The 18027-nt window shown below is 40.1% G+C and overlaps 1 protein-coding gene across 6 annotated transcripts; it reads right to left on the minus strand.

Annotated features, from left to right (window-relative positions):
* Positions 1–230: 230 nt before the first annotated feature.
* bin1b (bridging integrator 1b) lies at positions 231–17780 on the minus strand. Of its 6 annotated transcripts, XM_086069414.1 has the most exons (19): positions 17391–17780; positions 13561–13641; positions 13407–13461; positions 12029–12123; positions 11856–11891; positions 11611–11706; positions 10363–10470; positions 9638–9730; positions 8585–8670; positions 6902–6977; positions 6761–6816; positions 6647–6688; positions 5671–5716; positions 5063–5155; positions 3907–3927; positions 3539–3742; positions 1117–1170; positions 948–1049; positions 231–854 (listed from the first exon to the last, which is right to left on the minus strand). In XM_086069414.1, exons 1-19 carry the CDS (start codon positions 17478–17480, stop codon positions 753–755), a joined length of 1536 nt encoding a protein of 511 aa, XP_085925540.1. In that variant the 5' UTR covers positions 17481–17780; the 3' UTR covers positions 231–752. The 6 variants fall into 6 exon arrangements, with proteins under 6 accessions (XP_085925540.1, XP_085925541.1, XP_085925542.1 ...); XM_086069415.1 differs by lacking the exon at positions 11856–11891; XM_086069416.1 differs by lacking the exon at positions 9638–9730 and having other exon boundaries at positions 17391–17778.
* Between the last annotated feature and the right edge of the window lie 247 nt (positions 17781–18027).

Below are 18027 nucleotides of genomic sequence, written 5' to 3' on the forward strand. Positions count from 1 at the left end.
ACTAGTTTATTGTAGACTATCATGGACCACAAAGTGCAACATCCTCAGGTAGTAGAATTTCATTTTGTCCTTTTCAGTCATTGCAGTAAAGTTAAAGCCAAATGTTTTTTTGTTTTGTTTTTTTACATTGATTTTGAATTGTTTCTGTTAACAGCAATTCATTTATTTCCACATACTTGGAAAATAATTGGAATGCCTGTGCAGTTAATAAATAATAAATACACAACACGACAGGCTTCACCAATCTTTAATAATAATATTATGTATAGTAACAGTAAATGGAGGTTTTTCCACCTGATTGAACACTGCCAAAACGTGTTTATGTGTCCTTCAAAAAAGAGATACTGACATGACAAACCTGATCAAACTAAAGACAAATATCAAAAGTTGAGGTGAGATTTTGCCCACTGGTGTCCTCCAGGGCACAAGTCGGACCACTGTCACCTCACTGCGAGCTTTTATGCAACATTCAAAGTCTGCCGTTGACACACTCAATTACTTCCTGTCTTGTTCACTTGCTACCAAATATTTGTGGGGGAATTCGACACAAATAATGACAACACATGAAGAATCAAAAACTTCAAAAACAGACCTTGCATGAATCAAGATTTACATATCAGATTCAGTTGACTTTCATCTTGAACGAATTCTTTAGTTTATAAATGACACCATTTTCAGACTCACAAAAGAATAATTTCAAAATTCATGTTTGATTCCAAATAACAAGCACCTCGAGGAAGGGGGCGTGAACTTCAAAACTTCTGCGTGAAATTCTCGGGGAAGACACCTTTGGATGAAATATCTTTGTTTTGTATCCACTGAGATTCCTGCACACCCATGAGCCAGCCGTCGTCCTGCGAACACACACAAAAACAAAACATTAGAGCGGCCACACACACACACACACACACACACACACACACCATTCTGAAAGGGACATCACTGACTTGCTCGTCTGGGAGGTCGAAGGCCAAAACGAGCACAACATCTCCGATAGTCAACTCCAGTTCATCCCCATCAGTGGCAGCATATTCGTGGACGGCCTTGACCTGGAGCAGGACGTTAGAGTCAGTACAAAAAAAAGTCACACCTGCCTTCGCCAGTGGGACGACTCACCTTGTAGAGAAATCCAGGTGGGAGATTGTATTCTGAGCTGTTGGATTCAGAACCCTGCCAGGAAAGAAAACGTCACGTGTGCATTATTTGACAGGAATATGAGTCAAGTTAACCTTGCCAGCAAGCTGAATTCTTGCGGTATTTGTTCACAATTACTACGAGAATCCATCTTGTACTGCTCCCGCTGATACGTTCGCAACCGACCATTTTTTTTTTAGGTCGGACCAATCAGGCGTTGTCTCACTTCATTCACAATTTAAAATGGCCCTAATCCTCTTCCGTACCATCCACACATTTGTATTCGAAGTTTCAAGAAATGCGATAATAACTGAATGGAAATGTTAGAAATTCGAAAAAGGGTCCAACATTCGCAAAAAAAAAAAAAAAAAGGTTTTACGCTTGAGGTGGTGGATTTTGAAGCGTATCGAAAAAAGAAAAATGCTAATTTTGGCGAATAAACGCTGACAAGACACGCGTTTTGACCGGATATTACGTCACACGTATATTTGTCGTCACAATGCATTGTCGGACGGTAGAGTAAGGTATGTTTGGGGGCACGAAGAAAAAGCAAACTATTGGAATTAATTAAAGAAGCGAAAATTAATGCAATTTTAGATGGAAAACAGCAAAGAAACGTTACTGTTTATTAAGAATTACAAACGCAAACTCATACGATGTCATTCGCATGGCGCAGTCACTTCCTGTTGTTGTTCTTCTTCTTTTAAATTACTGGTGTATCTATGGTACATGGCGCCACCTACAGCGGCGGAATTCCCTCAATATTCGCAAAAGAAGAACAGATGGAAATGAGCAGAAGTGGCATGTCCTTTTTGCGCATTTTCAGTAAATTTCGAAACAATTGGGTGGAAACCCCACTATAGACAAACGCTGCTATTAATTCCGTTATTGCACAATTACTCACCGTTTCCTTGTTGAATGTTGAACAGCGAATGGTGCTTCAATAATTTTGATTTTTTTTCTTCCATTTTACTAATACGAGACCGAAGACGACATTTTCATCTGTTGCCGTGATTGGTCAAAATAAACGTGCTCAAAATGCCACATCGTCCAATCAGCTCAAAGTATTGTACAGCACGTCCCGCCTATCCTAAGCAAACAACCGAGGAGCATAACATTTGCAGTTTGACATATTCAAACTTTATTTTATCTTTGGGACCATATCCTCTGTAATTTTCTGGAAATCTCACCTGTTTGCTGCTTTTGTACTCAGGAAAGCATTTTAAAATGTTGCTCGCGTCGTTTTATAGCATATTGATGCCAAGGAATTAGGTTGAAGTGAGAAGCTTTTTTTTGGTTAGGCCTAAAAAAAAAGGAAAAAAAAAAGAATTGTGCTGCCCTCTTGTGGCATCAGTAAGATTTTGTCAAAGCAATACAGTATTTAGTATTGGTCTAAACGAAGCTCCTCAACTCACTTTGACATAGTACCTTCACAGCAAAATCGCCTGTGTTAGATTAACACTGAGAGTGTTAAATCTAACACTAGAAAAGGGTTTATATGTGTCGAGACCAATGAGTGTAAATCTGACACTTTTCAAAGTGTTACTTTTTTTCCCCACACTAACACTGTATAGTGTTAAAAATCTACACTGGTAAACAGTCGTGTTGAAAGTACTTTACACTAGCGTCAGTGTTAAACATTTGACTCAAATTGCACTGGTAATTGGCATTTCATTTATATAGCGTTTTTCCTCCATACAAGGCCCTCAAAGCGCTTTCCATTTTGACTTCTGATGAAACAGCATCAGGAGCAACTGCATCTTGCTCAAGGATACTTTGACAGTCACACTGGCCTGGGATCAAACTCACGCTCTCAGTGTCGGGAGACGAACACTCTACCACTGACCCACACTGCCCCAACAACAACTGGAAGTATTGCCATTGAAATGTTAACAGTGCACTGGAACGTTTCTCCTTTACCGGAAATAAGGGTGTGGTCAATTTAACACTCAAACTAGTGCTATGCAGGTTACACCCAACATCCTCCACCCCAACACTGTAACTTTTTTATCCTAACACTGCATATTTGATCCAACACTGGAAATTGAACTCCGACCGATTTGCTGTGTTAGTACCGAAATGACGTCAAAACAGCTTTTGACTACATGAATCTCTTCAACTCACTTAAACGTAGTTTCTTGACAACCAAATGATGGCAGAGCACTACTTTCATCTCCATGAAGCGTCTCGACTCACTTCAACATAGTTCTTGGGCACAAAGATGCCAGAAAGTGTGCAAAAGCAAGACCGTTATCGCTTTGGCACAAAAACAAGCAAAAGCTGAAATCCGTCAACGCCGAACAGTGAATATGTGGGGGAACACGTGACTTTAGATCCATGAATTCATGGCTGAGTTTTATTCAGGAGCCCACTGAGAGGTGACCCCCATTTCATGAGGTCCTACCTGCACTTGTTCATCTGTGGCCCAGCCCCCTTGACCTACACTGGCCCCATCATAGGACTCATAAGAGGGCTCAGTGTACAACTCAGCAGGATTTGCGTCCCAGTGAGGCTGCACGTCACTGTGGCAGCCTCCGTCATCATCATCCCATCCACCCTGAACCCGCTCTTGCCGCTGCTCCTCGTCCTCGGCAACAGCCTGGTCATGCTACAGGGTCAAAGGTCGTGGAGCATGGCAGAGCAATAGGCGGAAGGTGCAAAGTAGGCGATTGGCAAAGTTGCGATTGGTGTCAGCATGCAGAAGAGGAGAAATAACTTCAAGTGAAAAGTTGACATTGCTTGAAAATCCAGAAGACGGGACACCATTCTTACCCACGAGTCCCTAGATGGCGCCTTCGTGCAGCAATAAAGACAAATTCAGTAACTTAATGGAGGCCAGCTTCAGCTTAAAAAGGGAAGTCAACCCAATTTTTTTTTTGTGACAATATGTTCTATGCAGCTCCACTCGTCTAAATATGGTATGCTGGTTAATATTGCGTTAGTGGAATATGAGGTAAGCAGCAAAATCCAGCCGTTTTTATCCATCTCAGAGGGCGGCCATTTTGCCACTTGCTGCCGACCGAAGATGACATCAATGTCGCTCAGGTAACAACCAATCACAGCTCAGCTTCAGAAAACTGGTGAGCTGTGATTGGTTGTTGCCTGAGCAACTGTGATGTCATCCTCAATCGACAGCAAGTGGCAAAATGGCCGTCCCCTGAGATGGATCCCATTGGCTGGATTTTGCTTCATAACTCATATTCCACATTATTGTCAAGAAATATTTAAGGTTGACTTCCACTTTAATAATGCTAAAAAGCTACAACATACCACTAAGAAAAATAACACACTGATCTTGTGTGTATGGGTGAGGAAGGAGGGGGGGGGGGTGTACCAAATACTAACACTCCTGAAAACAAACGTGTACTTTTTCTCCTTCTTTTGTCAAAATGGACTCCTTTGTTTATTAAATGTCTGCGCATGATGACACGCTTGAAAAAGACAAATAGAGAGAGGGAAATTCAACTCTGGTCGCAATTTTGACTGACAGAGATCTTGCTGCAGCAGTAACAAAAGTGTTGTACATAAGAGTTTGAAAGCAACAAATGATAATAATGAATTCAAATAATAAATAAATAAATAAATATAATGATAAATTAAAAAGAACATCTATTTTCTGCAATATACTAGTTTAAAGACGAATCCTGCAGCGCCTGTTTTTTTTTTAGCCCAAACTGTCACAATCCTTTTGTCCACCTGCTGTTCCGCCAGCGGCCTGTTGGCGGTCAAAAGGTGTGCGCAGCTAACCTGAACCCACCTGGGGAACTGGACATATAATGGGGCTGTAAAACATCCAAATCCAGCAGGTTGACCCATGCGGAGGGCTCACACTGCTTTACACACACACACACACACTCTAGGATTAGGATGGGATACTAAAACAAAACATTTGGCACACTACATGGGTCCAGTCCAACCATCAGCTGACCTGTGCCGTTGTGGACTCTGTGTTAATGTCAGATGTGCCGTCATCAAGCGACTCATCATGCCGCGGAGGCCGGCTGGGCAGCGAGCTGGGCCTCTTGTAAACACGTGCACATGCAGAAGCACAAACGGCAAATCAGTTGTAATGAATTGAAATTAATCCATCCCCTAAAACAAACGCCGTCATTTTTGTTGTTGTGTTTTTCGAAAGTAAAATAGCAATGTATTGTATAAAAACATATTGGGGCTGTCCTTATGTTCATTTTTGTCTTTTTTTTTTTTTTTTACGTTTATGGGATGACACTGAATGCAGACATCCCAAAAATGTAAAAAAAAGAAAAAAAATGGACATAAGTGTTTTTCACAGGACAGCGACGACATGGGGAACGTAAAAAAATCAGGTTTTTTGTTTTGTTTTATGAAAACAATTCAAATACTGCGACTTCACTCATACAAAAAACTCAACAAAACAAAAAAACGGCACAGAAGACGCAGCGTTCTTTAGTCACCACAACTCATGCATGACATCTGCTTGAGGTTTCCTCTGAGTGAAATGATGCGATACAGCACCACGAGGCCAAAGTACAATTAAAGATTTGGGTTTTTTGTTACCGTTGGTGGCGAGCTGCTGGCTGCCTTGCTGTGGTTGGCTTCGTCGCTGCAAGACACAAAAACAAGAAGAGAGAAGTGACACAAAAGGTACAACATGTACCTGCAAAAAAAACACACAAAGTCACAACTCACTAAACTGTAATATTAGTTGTTTTTTTGCAGAGGATAAAGAACATATGCCTGTGAGTATTGTTATATTGTCTGTATACATTTTGTATTCAACAACCCATTGCTTAAAGCATTATAACTCATCAATAGTATTCTTTTAGCCCGTCTACAGCATGTGGCATTGTGTGTTAGCATTAAGCTAACAGACTTTTTTTTTCAGGCAAAGTTATATGCTATTGTGATTTTTATCCTCCACACTTTTTTGCCGTGCAACAACTCCCACATAATACTTCCGATTGACACAACTTGCTTCAAAAATTCGCGGCTTCCGGGGTATTTATCGTTTGATTCCACATTACTTAAACTATTGGCACAATTTAACGTTAAATATCATCTTTTCCCCCGTTTATTTTCAATGGGACTCAAAAGTACCACTTTCCACGCCCACTCCCATACATACAACTTATCATTACCAGCCATCTGATACTGCTCAGTGACGCAGTCAAGTAACCAGCAAGTTGCAGGTTCGAATCCCACCTCCGACTGTACATTGCAAATATATCCATGCTCATTATGCTAAGGGATACATGTGTATAGCAACTGACTATCAAATCAAGAAATGGATTATAAATTTCACTGAAATGATTTAAGCACATGCATTCAAATGTTAGCATTCATCTTTTCAGCATTCCCACGCAATTTCTGCAGAAATTGCACTTTGCCTAGTTATAAATAGACTTGTAATTCTAGTCATTTTGTTTAGTTTTAGATCAACTTCAACAGAGATGTCTATAGGTGACACTTCCAAACATGAGAATGAAAATGGAGTCCGTCGTTGCATTAAAATCACGCGGCGGCGGCCTGTTACCTCTTTGCGTTGTCTCCTGCCTTGGCTGCTGCACCATCTTTTCTACGGTAGGGAGTGAGGGACATTACTCTCTGGCATGTTACCGCGATCACCTCTAAAATCAAATTGACTTACTTGAACTCCCTCTCCTCTTCAAGTTTGGTCATGATGTCATTCAGGTTTTGGCTCAGCTGAGCATGAGGAAGGACGATCATGAAAAAGTTGTGATCAACTCACAGACAGGGGAGTCAGAAAAGGTCACTGCGAGTGGCTCACCTTGCTCATCTCTTTGTGGAACTTCTCTTGATGACCCGCCAGACTCTGGAATGTGTTAACATAGACGCCAACACGGCTAACACACACACACACACACGAGACAGGTTGAATGTTTACAAATAACTTGACCTATGATTGCCCCAATTTACAAGGTTTTCCAGGTTGCTAGTTAATTTTTCGCTTTGTGTTTTGAGCCAAAATTTCGCTTACAAGTGAGTTTTAGATACGATGTCACTCGAGTAAGGTGGAAAAAAATGGTATAGTTGAAATTTAGTACTCGACTGCCGTTAGCAACGGTCATAGTGCAGGAGGTAGCTTGTAATTCGGTCCTAGTATTCATTCCATAATTTGCTGATCAGATGTACACTCGAAAAACTGTTGGGTAAAAAATAACCCAAATTGGGTAAAGAATGGACTGACCCAGTTGAGTTATTTGACCCAAAAAGTTGGATCAAATTAAATTAATAACCCACAAAGCAACCCATTTTTGGGGATTGTTTTGTGGGTTATTCATTCGACCCAACTTTTTGGGTTAATTGAATACCTCAATTGAATTAGGTTGAAAAAGAACGAACCCACTCTGAGTTATTTTCCCTGAAAAGTTAAATATCAAAAAAAAAAAAATTTAACCCCTGGGCCGAATGGTTGTTCTGTTTGACCTAACTTTTTGATTAATTGAATGACCTAATTGGACTGGGTCAAAAATGAACTGACCCAACTTTTTCAGTTATTGAAGTCAAAAAGTTGTCAAATTCTTGATAAATGAATAACCCACAAAGCAACCCATTTTGGGGTTGTTTTGTGGGTTATTCGTTTGACCCAACTTTTTGGGTAAACTGAATAACCCAAAAAGTTGGGTCAGTCCCTTTTTGACCTATAGTTGGGTTATTTTTAACCAATTATTTTTAGATTGTGGACTCTATTTGACCCAATTTTGAGTCAAGAAATTGGATTTTTAGTGTAAAAAAAATAGTCAGATCCTTGACTTGGGTCAAAAGTTTGGGTAATTTTGTATAAAGCAACCCAGAAAGTTGGGTCGAATTGACCTATAAAGTGGATCGGTCCCTTTTTGATCCATAATTGGGTTATTTTTTACCCAACTGTTTTTAGAGTGTATAGTGAGGGTCCACTGGGAATTTGGTTGTTTTGTGTCAGTGGACCTCGGGTGGTTGATTTGTGCCGGTGTTGTGCTAGGCTAGCAGCGTGGTAGCTAGCTGCAATTCCATAAAACGCAGAGTAGTAACCAAGAAGGAGTGAATCAATTCTTGACGCAAAACCTATCAAAAGTCAACTGGAAATGGAGTTACAGTTGGGGGAAAATGCTGAATTACTAGGAAGGTAGTGAAAAAGTATAAGTATAAAGAGCATAGCACACAGTTGTTGTGACTTAGAGCTTGTTTGAATGTATTCATTTCTTTATATTTTCCTGTATTGTACAATTCACTTCTAGTTTTCTCTATTAGAAACACATATCAAAAATATGATGATGTTTTTGTTGGGCCTGGAACAAATTATTTGCATTTTAATTCATTTCAATTGGAAAAAATTACTTGACACACAAGTATGGTGAACTCCCCACTTATTCATGTTTCAGCATTCACAAATTCACCCAAAAATAAAATTAAACTCTTCAGTCAAGGTGCGATTGTGTAAAGTTGAGATCAATGTGTGCTCCTGTTTCACCTGTCCCACAGCACTGGAAGCTGGTCTTGTAATTCCACGTTCAGCTCTTCGAAAATCTTTTGAGAACGACCCAGCTCTTCCTCGGCCTGCATGCGCACGCACAAACAAACAACCATTCACAACTCAAAACTCAATATGATCCATTGATGCATTTAAAAAAATAATAATAATAAATTTAAAAAAAATAATAATAATAAAAAAAAATAAAAAATAAAAATAAAAAAAATCGCCATGCATATGATAATCATAATGCATTCAAAAATGCGTCATACTTAAAAATTTGACTTAAAAAAATCAAAATGCGGTCACGTCAGGCACATCAACACATAGGCAATGAAATGCTGTCAGTTGTCATGTGCCATCAAAGCCTTGAACATTAGACATTTCTGTATGTTTGTAAACAACAGGCGCCGGGCCGGGGCAGAAAGCAAGCGACTCTTGCTGACCTGAACTGAAACCATGACAAAAGCTTGTGTTCGACCAGATATTCCTTGTGGAGAAAAAAGGTACATTATTCCTGATTAAAGAGTTGTAGAGCCATCATCATCATCATAATCATCATCCCTCATCGCGTTTCTTCAAGTCACTGTCTCACGTGTAAAATATACCGTCTTTGAGTCGTTTAGCAAAGCAAAATGGTTAGCTTGCTAGCTAACGTCAGCTCTTCAATGCGTTATCCATTTGAGAGTGCAAAAAAAGCACCTCTGTGCCATCAAACCAAGCAGCAGAAAAGACAACAAATTAGCCAATTCTTGATCAACTTTAGCTCTTTAAACTTTGGGTCTCCGTTCCAAGCACACTTCAAATCCTCTTTTTCCAATGACACTTTCCTAATTCAAAGTACGGCAGTTGAATAAAAGGTTACAATCCTCACATCACGGCATTAAATGTGTTCTTGAAATGGCTCTTCCTTCGTCATATAGCAGAAGTGTTTATTATTATTTTTTTTTATTGGCGATGCCAATGGAGAAGTGGACTTTCGCCACCGGCAAGTACGTGAGACGTCACGATGACATGTCCTCTTATAGGTCTGAATTATGAGTCATTCGTCACCTGGTTGTAGGAGAGGTTAGTCTGAGCCACCTGGTGAGCCGAGAGCAAACCCTGAGCCCAGCTTGGCGCCGCCATCTCCAACAGGGCCGCGGGCTGGCCACGCACACCATGCAGGCAAAGAGGAGGAAGAGCAATGGGGGGTGGGGGGGGGGGTTGGTTTGGGGTGAAGGGTCAAGAGGAGGGCAAGTGGAAGGGTGACGACGAGCAGGAGGAGGAACAAGACAAGAAAAAGCCAACAAAAAGTAAATAGTTCCAAACAACAGCAATCGTGTTAGTGAGTTTTCAGTAAGTGAACAGTAAACAACAAAGCAACATTTGCTGCAGCGGTCCCAAACATATGGGCCAGGGGCCAAAATGGGCCTGTGAGGAGGTTCAATCCTGCCCCAGGATGAATTTGAAAGTGAAACGGTACTGCATGAACTTTGGAGTTTTATCTTTTAGCAGGTTAAGAATTCTATAATTTAGGATTCTCTGTGAGGCCCGCATTTGCCAATAGATTGAGTCCTGACCTGATTGGATGGAAAAGCCAAAGGGGTGGGACAAGCTAAGCAACATTTAAAAGACATTTAAGGACAGAAATCAGTGATCGAGCACTTGAGCTGAAGCTCGTCCCAGCCGTTTTTGGGCGAGAGGCAAGGTGCATCCTGGACTGGTCGCCAGCCAATCGCGGGACACATACAGACAAACATGCTTCTCGTAAAAACATGACATGCTGATGCAATTACCTTGGCGATCTTGGCCTCGTCCTTTTTCTTGCCCTTCTGTAAGGAGGCAAAGTGGTGCCTGGCGCTGTCAAAGTCCACCATCTTACGGTCTCGCTTTGCAATGCGAGCCTGTTGAGAGAGAGAGAGAGAGAGAGAGAGAGAGAGAGAGAAAAAAAGATAATTGATATGCTTCTAAAGTATTTTCACATCACGTTTCATGAAACATGGAAAGTCGTAATAATAAAGATGCAGATTTGACTTGCAGGCTTAAAGGATTGCAAGTCAAAGTGCTTAATAAATTAAGAACTTTCATTAAACTACATAAACTCAACTGCCATTCATATTGATGCATAGTTCATTTGTCAGTATTTTACAATAAGCCTGACCTATACGACCAAAACATTATTGTAATCAAAATTAATTTATTGCTTGTGTTTGTTTAAAAAAAAAATAATAATACAAGGGAGTGGAAATTGGGGGGACGGGGGGCGGGGGGGGGGGGGGGGGGGTCAAGTGAGAATCACACTTATCCAAAATACGAATACTGAGGGGGGGAAAAAAATTACAATTAGATTACCGTATTTTTCAAAAGCAATCAGCCCTAATTTTAACCAATGTCTATATGTTTTCAATACAGTACATTTATATGACTATATAGAAAACTGTAAAATCCATTAAAAGTGCTGGTGGATGCAGTCCAAGAAAAACAACAACCATAATAAAGCGGGTGTTCACTACAACTATCTATTAACTAGAAGTGCCGAACAATTAATTTTTAAAAATCAGATGAATCAAATCTTAAAATTTCGATTAATCATGATTAATCACTCAAATTAAAAAGGCTTTTTTTTTTTTTAATCAACATTTTTTTTTGCCTGAGCATCTGTTATGTGTTAATTCTTTCGACATTTAATGTTATGAGGACGTCTTCCACTGCACTCTCATCCTTCTCTTATCAGTTAATTGCTTGCATAATTTAAAATAAATTTAAAAAATGACCCCATTATTTTGACTAGAACAAACATTCTGAATGTCATATGCAAACATTTATTCAATGCTTTATTCGAATGTAGTTATGCTTATTGCTCAAACAACCTGTGCTACTTTAACGCAACCATCTAAGGATCATCTACGGTCAAGTTAAATTAATAGTGTGACTAATCTGCATTAATACATGAATAATGCGATCATTTTTGTGATTAATCAGTTAAACACGTTAACTTTGACAGCACTACTGGTAAATTTTGTCACATTTAGAGATGTAAACACCTTAATATCGGGGAACTGAGCCAGGTACGTGTCAATGGAGAGCATCGAGTTGTCTGTGACGTTCTGATGGAAGTCCAACCACAGAGTGTCCGTGTCCTACAAAACACACAAACACAATGCATGATATAAAGTTTGGTGCAATTTGTCTATTCATTAGAACTTCTACAAATCTGTCTTTGTTTCTCGCTGGTAGATTTGGACCTAAATTCTTGGTGACTACATTTTTTAACCAATCTACATTTTACCTCCAAGTTATTGTCCATTTCCTTTTCTATCATCTCCTTCAGCAGGGAAGGAACACGCGCATGCAGTTAAAGCAGAGGAAGTGACAACAGAGTGAAAGAAAAGTGAGGACATGAGAAAAAGGTTGGAACGTTCAGAACAGGATAAGCAAGAGATCAAAAGGTCAGGATCTCACCTCCACCATAGCGTCCATCTCCTCTTTGCCGAACCACTCGGGCTCGTACATGTCGGCCAGGCAGTCCTGCAGCTTCCGTGACGCCTCGTGCAAAGCTGAAAGGTGGCAGACCGGCCGTTAAAATGAACCGATTGTTGACGAAATGTCTGAACTGCGGCGCACAAATCAGAGGAACAATCCTGCTGTCCAGATGAGGCACGCAATTACTGGCAACTTTTTGACAAGAAGGAAGCACCTGCTGCTGCTCGCACAACATCTCCAGCAGCAGACGACGACCAAAATGGCAACGATGTTGAGCTCACGAGGATAACGTTACACATGCGTGGGCACAGGAATGATTTTCGTACATAATGCTAAAATGATAGAAACAATGGTAAATACCCGAAGAAGCGCACGTTGATACAAAAGATTAGAAAAGTTATATTAAACTTGCTTAGGTTAACAACATGATGGCCAGGCTAACGTACGTGTGCTAGCTAACTTCGCTATTAGCCAATATTAGCTGCAGATTTTCATTTAATGTACTATACATTAAATGTACAGTAAAAACAATCTAATCAATAAACCCTCACTTAAAAGCTTTTACTTAAACACTTAACACTCATATCAGAAAATTACTTTTGAAATTTTGTTTAGGGTTAGCAAACGTCTGATACTTTCAAACTTTTAGTATTTTACAAAATGACTTTTACGTCTACCAATGTTATTGTCTATTAACTTAAGATACTTGAACTTTGACTCGACTATCATATTCAGGTACTTTATACAAGACTGTCCGTGAACCACTTATCAAGAAAGTGTCTACTACGGAGGACCAAAACTGACAAAATTTAAAATAAATAGATCAAAGTTTTATATATATATATATATATATATATATATATATATATATATATATATATATATATATATATATATATATATATACACACACATATACACATATATACACACATATATATACATATACATACACACACACATACATATACACACACACACATACATATACACACACATACATACACACACAAATAATATACAAGATTCAAAGAATAAAAATACATGCGGGAATAAACACAAAAATAAATATATAAAAATAGAATTAAATGATCAATCAATAAAAACTCTCTGCTCTCACATTTATTTATTTATTTCATGCTACAGACGCGCTGTTGTGATGAAATGTTATTCAAATGAGGGGGCGGACCGAAGCACGTCTTGCGTTGGACTCTATATTTGTTTTTATCTGTATTGTACTTTTTATTTTGTTGTATTTAATTTTTGAATTATATTTTTTATATTCTTTTTACTTATTCATTAATTTTTAATGTTGGCATTTTTGGTCCTCCATAGTCTACCATCTTGTGTGTCTTACTCTTCACTGAGGTCGTGTAAGCTTTCAGATCCCTTTGCAGCTTGGTGCCTTCTCCCTGAGGTGGGAAAGATCAAAGTGAAACAAGCTCACATTATAAAACATCGAAATGTTAAATGACAATAAATTATTCTGAGTAAAAATTTGTGGTGATGACCATCTGCTTGTTGAAGTTGGCCACCATCTCCTCAAAGACGACATCTCTGGTCTCGTCCGCTTTGCCGAGTTTCTGCAAAACCTGAAAAGCACAGCGACGCCTTTCACAATGTCCATACCAGGTGTGAGCAGTTACAAAAAAAGGCCGTTTGCCAGTGTGACAAGAAAAAAATGTTTGCACCATTAAAACAGTTGTTGTAATATTCATTTTAAATGAGGAAACTAATGATGTCACATGACTAAACCCAGAAACAGGTGAGCCGTGATTGGTCGTTACCTCAGCTCTGAGCACCTGTGATGTCGTTTTCAGTGGCAAAATGTGTTTTTAAAAAGGTATTAATGGAACATGAAAAATAATAAAGCTGTGAAATTAATTCTAGACATCATATTAACATTTTACTGCTGAAAATGGCTACATGAGTCGAGTATCCCTTCACCGCAACATATTGATGCTACTTAGCATTAAGCTAGTGGGCTGAAATGCTAGCCTAAGCTGTGTTTGTTTGAAATACACAGTTTTATGTTCAGTTTTGTCAACAGTAAACTTTAATTGGCATTGAACAGCTTGAAGCCTTCTTTCATTGGATTGTTCACTATTTTTTCCAAAAGTGATGTAAAAACATCTTTGCGACCTCGCACGAACCCTGACCAAAAAACCCAACACACACATTCTCTACCCTCGCAAACGTTAGCCAGAATCGAATGGTGTTTACTAAAGACTGACTCTCTTAAAGCAATTCAGATCAATTGTAAGATTTATTTTTTTATATGCAGCTAATTGAAATGACTAAGTTGTGGCAGAGTATCACAGGACTTAAAAATACAGAATTCATGTGAAAAGGGCAGGCAAATCACACCGGTATCAGTACTTCCTCTTTGTGGCCATGTAGCTCCGCCCCCGCCTTATGCTGCATTCGAGGAAGGTCAGAAATCGAAATTATCCCGGTTGGCTTTTCCTAGTTCCGACTTGAAAGCGTTCAAGGTGAAAGTAAACAACCAAAATGGCGGCTTGTGAATTTATTTATTTTTTTTTGGTCCTCAAAACTCATTTTAACCTCCCACTAACTTGCCTTTTGGCAATTTTGTTTCATTTATTGTATTTATCTTATTTCATATTTCAGTTTAGTAGTTGACCGTAAAGTTTCATGCAGGAAGATAGCGGCACACTGTCACGTAGGCCCACGCTGTGTTACGTGAAGTTATGTCCAATATTTGCTACTTAAAAAAAAAAAAAATAACTTTTACTTTAGTAGTTGTTGAATCAATCTTTATTTCACAAGTTATCTGTACTTTTAATTAAATACAGACCGAGTAATTTTGCCACCTGTTGTTGTCATCGTTATGTGCTTCAAAACATGCCTTTTTATCACCTTTGACCTTAAGATAAACCCAGATGTGTTTAATGCGAGTGTCACCAGGTCACTAATGTCGTCGGATGACCAGTAGCAGCAAGCCAGCCACAATTAGCATGCCTGACGGGACTTCCCCACAGCCTGCTGCGCACTCTCATATTTCGTCCTCTAACGCCACCTTGGGGGTTGACCTTGGTGCTGCAAGGGAGGTCATGGGGCAACATCCTTCCATCCCTATCCCAGCTAAATTTGAGCGAGAGGTGGGGTGGGTGCACCCTGGACTGGTCGCCAGGCTATCGCAGGGCACATACACTTCTCCCGAAAAAAATAAAAGCTTGTGATTTTAGAAAGTAGGGTGAAATATCTTCAAATGCACTTTAACAGTCTTCTTCTACTTTTCATATTTTGGCATTGTGAGGCCAAAGTTCAAAACCACAAACATTTTATGAGAAGTAGGAAGGACAGTCTACAATGAAGCTAACAAGCATCTTTTTGAGTTTCCGATTAAAAGTCCCACAAGCGCGGCAAAAAACGTGAAAACTCCACACAGGGAGGTCGGGGTTGAGGGTGGAACCTCTGTGCTGCCCCCATTCTCAAATAAAACCTATTCAATAAGACCCCCTTGTATGTGGAGGTTCAATGCCTCACACATGACCGCAATGTGCCGGTGTTCAATTTCGAACGCCAAAAATACACACAGACACTTTGTGGCTATGAGAGAAATGAGGAAGCGGGGCTAGGGGCGGCTATTCATAGACGTTCATCTCCCCCCTCAACCCCCCTCTGCCACTGACACATACTGGGAGTCCTGCGAGGAAAGAAGGACAGGTGCGCACACCGAGCACAGTTTTGACTCATCGCAGAGAGGCTGGACACTAACAGGCCAAAGACTTGATGTTTTTCTTTGGCTGCTGCACTTGCTAACAGGCACGCAGAGCGATGAGCAATGAGGGCTTTTGTGGCTGCAAGGCGACGCCAGCGAACAGACAGCTGCAGCCCGTAGGCCACGCCCCCCCCAAAACGACAGCCGGCCCCAACACAGAGGATGAAACTTTAACTTTCCTCATACTAGCAAAAAAAAAAAAAAAAAAGCTGCTTTCTCTAATATCGTCACATATTAGTCGTTCACTTATTGAACATTGTCTTCTGTCATTTATTTAGATTTAAAAAAAAAAAAACTATTTTGAGTGCTTGCCTGTGTAGGAAAAATAACACGTTGGGCCTCACCACTCACTAATGGAAAATACTGACCTATTGTACCTGAGAATGGTCATCCCTTTTCTGCCCTGTGTGTGCACGTGAGAGGTGATTAGAAGCTAAAAGATCAGCAGGCATTAAGTTAACACTAAACGATTAGACAGGAGGGAAGAAGCCGCTTCACACTGAGGGTCCGGCATACGTTTTTGTTTGTACATTTCTTTTTTTTGGTAAATCAAGTATCTAGCTAGCTAGCTAGCAATAGCTACTGTTAGCTGGGATAGCTACCGTCTAGGCATCTGCTTGGATTTCTACATTTTAATACTGTACATCTTCTGTGTTGAACAAAAAGTTGTTTGTATATCACGTTGGCCTTTGTGATGTTGTGACGTTTTATTGACAATTCCGAACATCCAGGCATTTCTGATATTTCCGCAATGCGTGCAAATGCTTCCAGTACATATGGACAACATACGGCCTTTAGTATTGCTTTTGACTGTGACGAGCATAAAGACCAGGCAGATTGTTATAGTAGTCAAATGACATTTCATCACATTTTGAAATCAAAATAATTCTCACAAATCAAATGACAAAGATCTGTCAGTCCAGTGCTTTTCAATGGATGGAGAGGGTCATTTCACCAAGACCGCCATTTCTGTCAATTTTCAACAAACACGAGTCTTAAACTATATTCAGGCGTTGTTATCCTCTATGAGGGAGTGTTTATAGTAAGGTTCAATAAAGTGTTCAACAGTTAAAAAAGCAAAACAAACGAGTCTTCACTTTTGTGAGATTGAAAATGTGACTTTGCATTTCAAGAAATGTTTTAAATAATTTTCTTAGTTACATTACATAGTGATTTGCCCCCTCTCTGCAATGCAAACGCATCCAAATTATCTTTAAAAATAAATTGAGGTTTATCATTCCTGTCTTGTTTTTTTTCTTCATTCATCCCCTCGGGGCGAAGTAGGCTCACTAGTCTCCCTCTATTGGAGAGCAGCGACCCTGCAACACTTTGAGTTTTTATTTATTCATTTTATTTGTTTATTTATGTATGCATAAGGGTGCCCAAGAAATAAGACTGACGTGCACAAATGCACTTTGACCCTATATCACAAATGTGTTTTTTGAAGTATAGCCTAATATGAGCATAGATGAACAAAAGTCATTGATTTAAAAGACAATAGTAAGAAATAAATCAAGTGTGTCTTAAAATGACTTTCCAACGATCGATATGAGGTCAGGAGGTGAACTGACAAATGAGTGAAAGGTTTGGTCGTACCTTTTCCTGCGCTCTGCTCAACCTCTTCTGGACGGTGATGGCCAGTTTCCCGGCGGTGACCCCCTTCCCACTGTTCCCGGTCTCGGCCATGGCTCGCTCTCGTTCTGGGCTGAGGTGGTACCGACTCAGTACCGAGCGACAAGTGTCTCCCGTGGATACGAAGAGTGCGTAAAAGCCACCGGACGCCGCGTTGGACGGCTGCTCGTAACTTTAATCCCGTTGGAGCTTCTTAAAGGAGCAGCGCGTAATTTAATCCGGATTTTGTGCGAGTCCACAAGAACAAGGGAGATAAAGTGGACGTGGAACACAGAACGCAGTCTTTCTGCTCTGCTAATTCATGAAGACTTGCACTCTAAATGTGGACCGATTGGGTTTCGCCCCCATCTTGCTCTTAAAGGCGTAGCATTGCTGCTGGTATAATTAGGCGACACCTGGTGTATGCGCGTGTGCGCCTTTCGGGCCCGTGCGCGTGCTTGTGTGTGAACGCGCATTTTTTCCGGTCAGTCACATGCAAGGCAAAACCACCAGAGAGCAGTAATGAAACAATGCGTTCCTTTTCACAAATTTATTTCCGCCCAAAAATAAATACATTCTCCCACCACAATTTCTTGTTGACTTTCTGTAAACGAGAAAATCT

Source organism: Leptonotus elevatus, chromosome 2 (genome assembly GCF_054856555.1).
Source record: "Leptonotus elevatus isolate MCC_2025b chromosome 2, RoL_Lele_1.0, whole genome shotgun sequence".
NCBI lineage: Eukaryota > Metazoa > Chordata > Actinopteri > Syngnathiformes > Syngnathidae > Leptonotus > Leptonotus elevatus.

Coding starts and splice junctions, on each gene's coding strand:
- bin1b (XM_086069414.1), bottom strand. CDS start 17,480: ATGGCCGAGACCGGGAACAGTGGGAAGGGGGTCACCGCCGGGAAACTG. Junction 11,892..12,028: donor AGATGGACGCTATGGTGGAG/GTGAGATCCTGA, acceptor TCCCTGCTGAAG/GAGATGATAGAAAAGGAAAT. Junction 3,928..5,062: donor CAGAGTCCACAACGGCACAG/GTCAGCTGATGG, acceptor TGCTGCACGAAG/GCGCCATCTAGGGACTCGTG.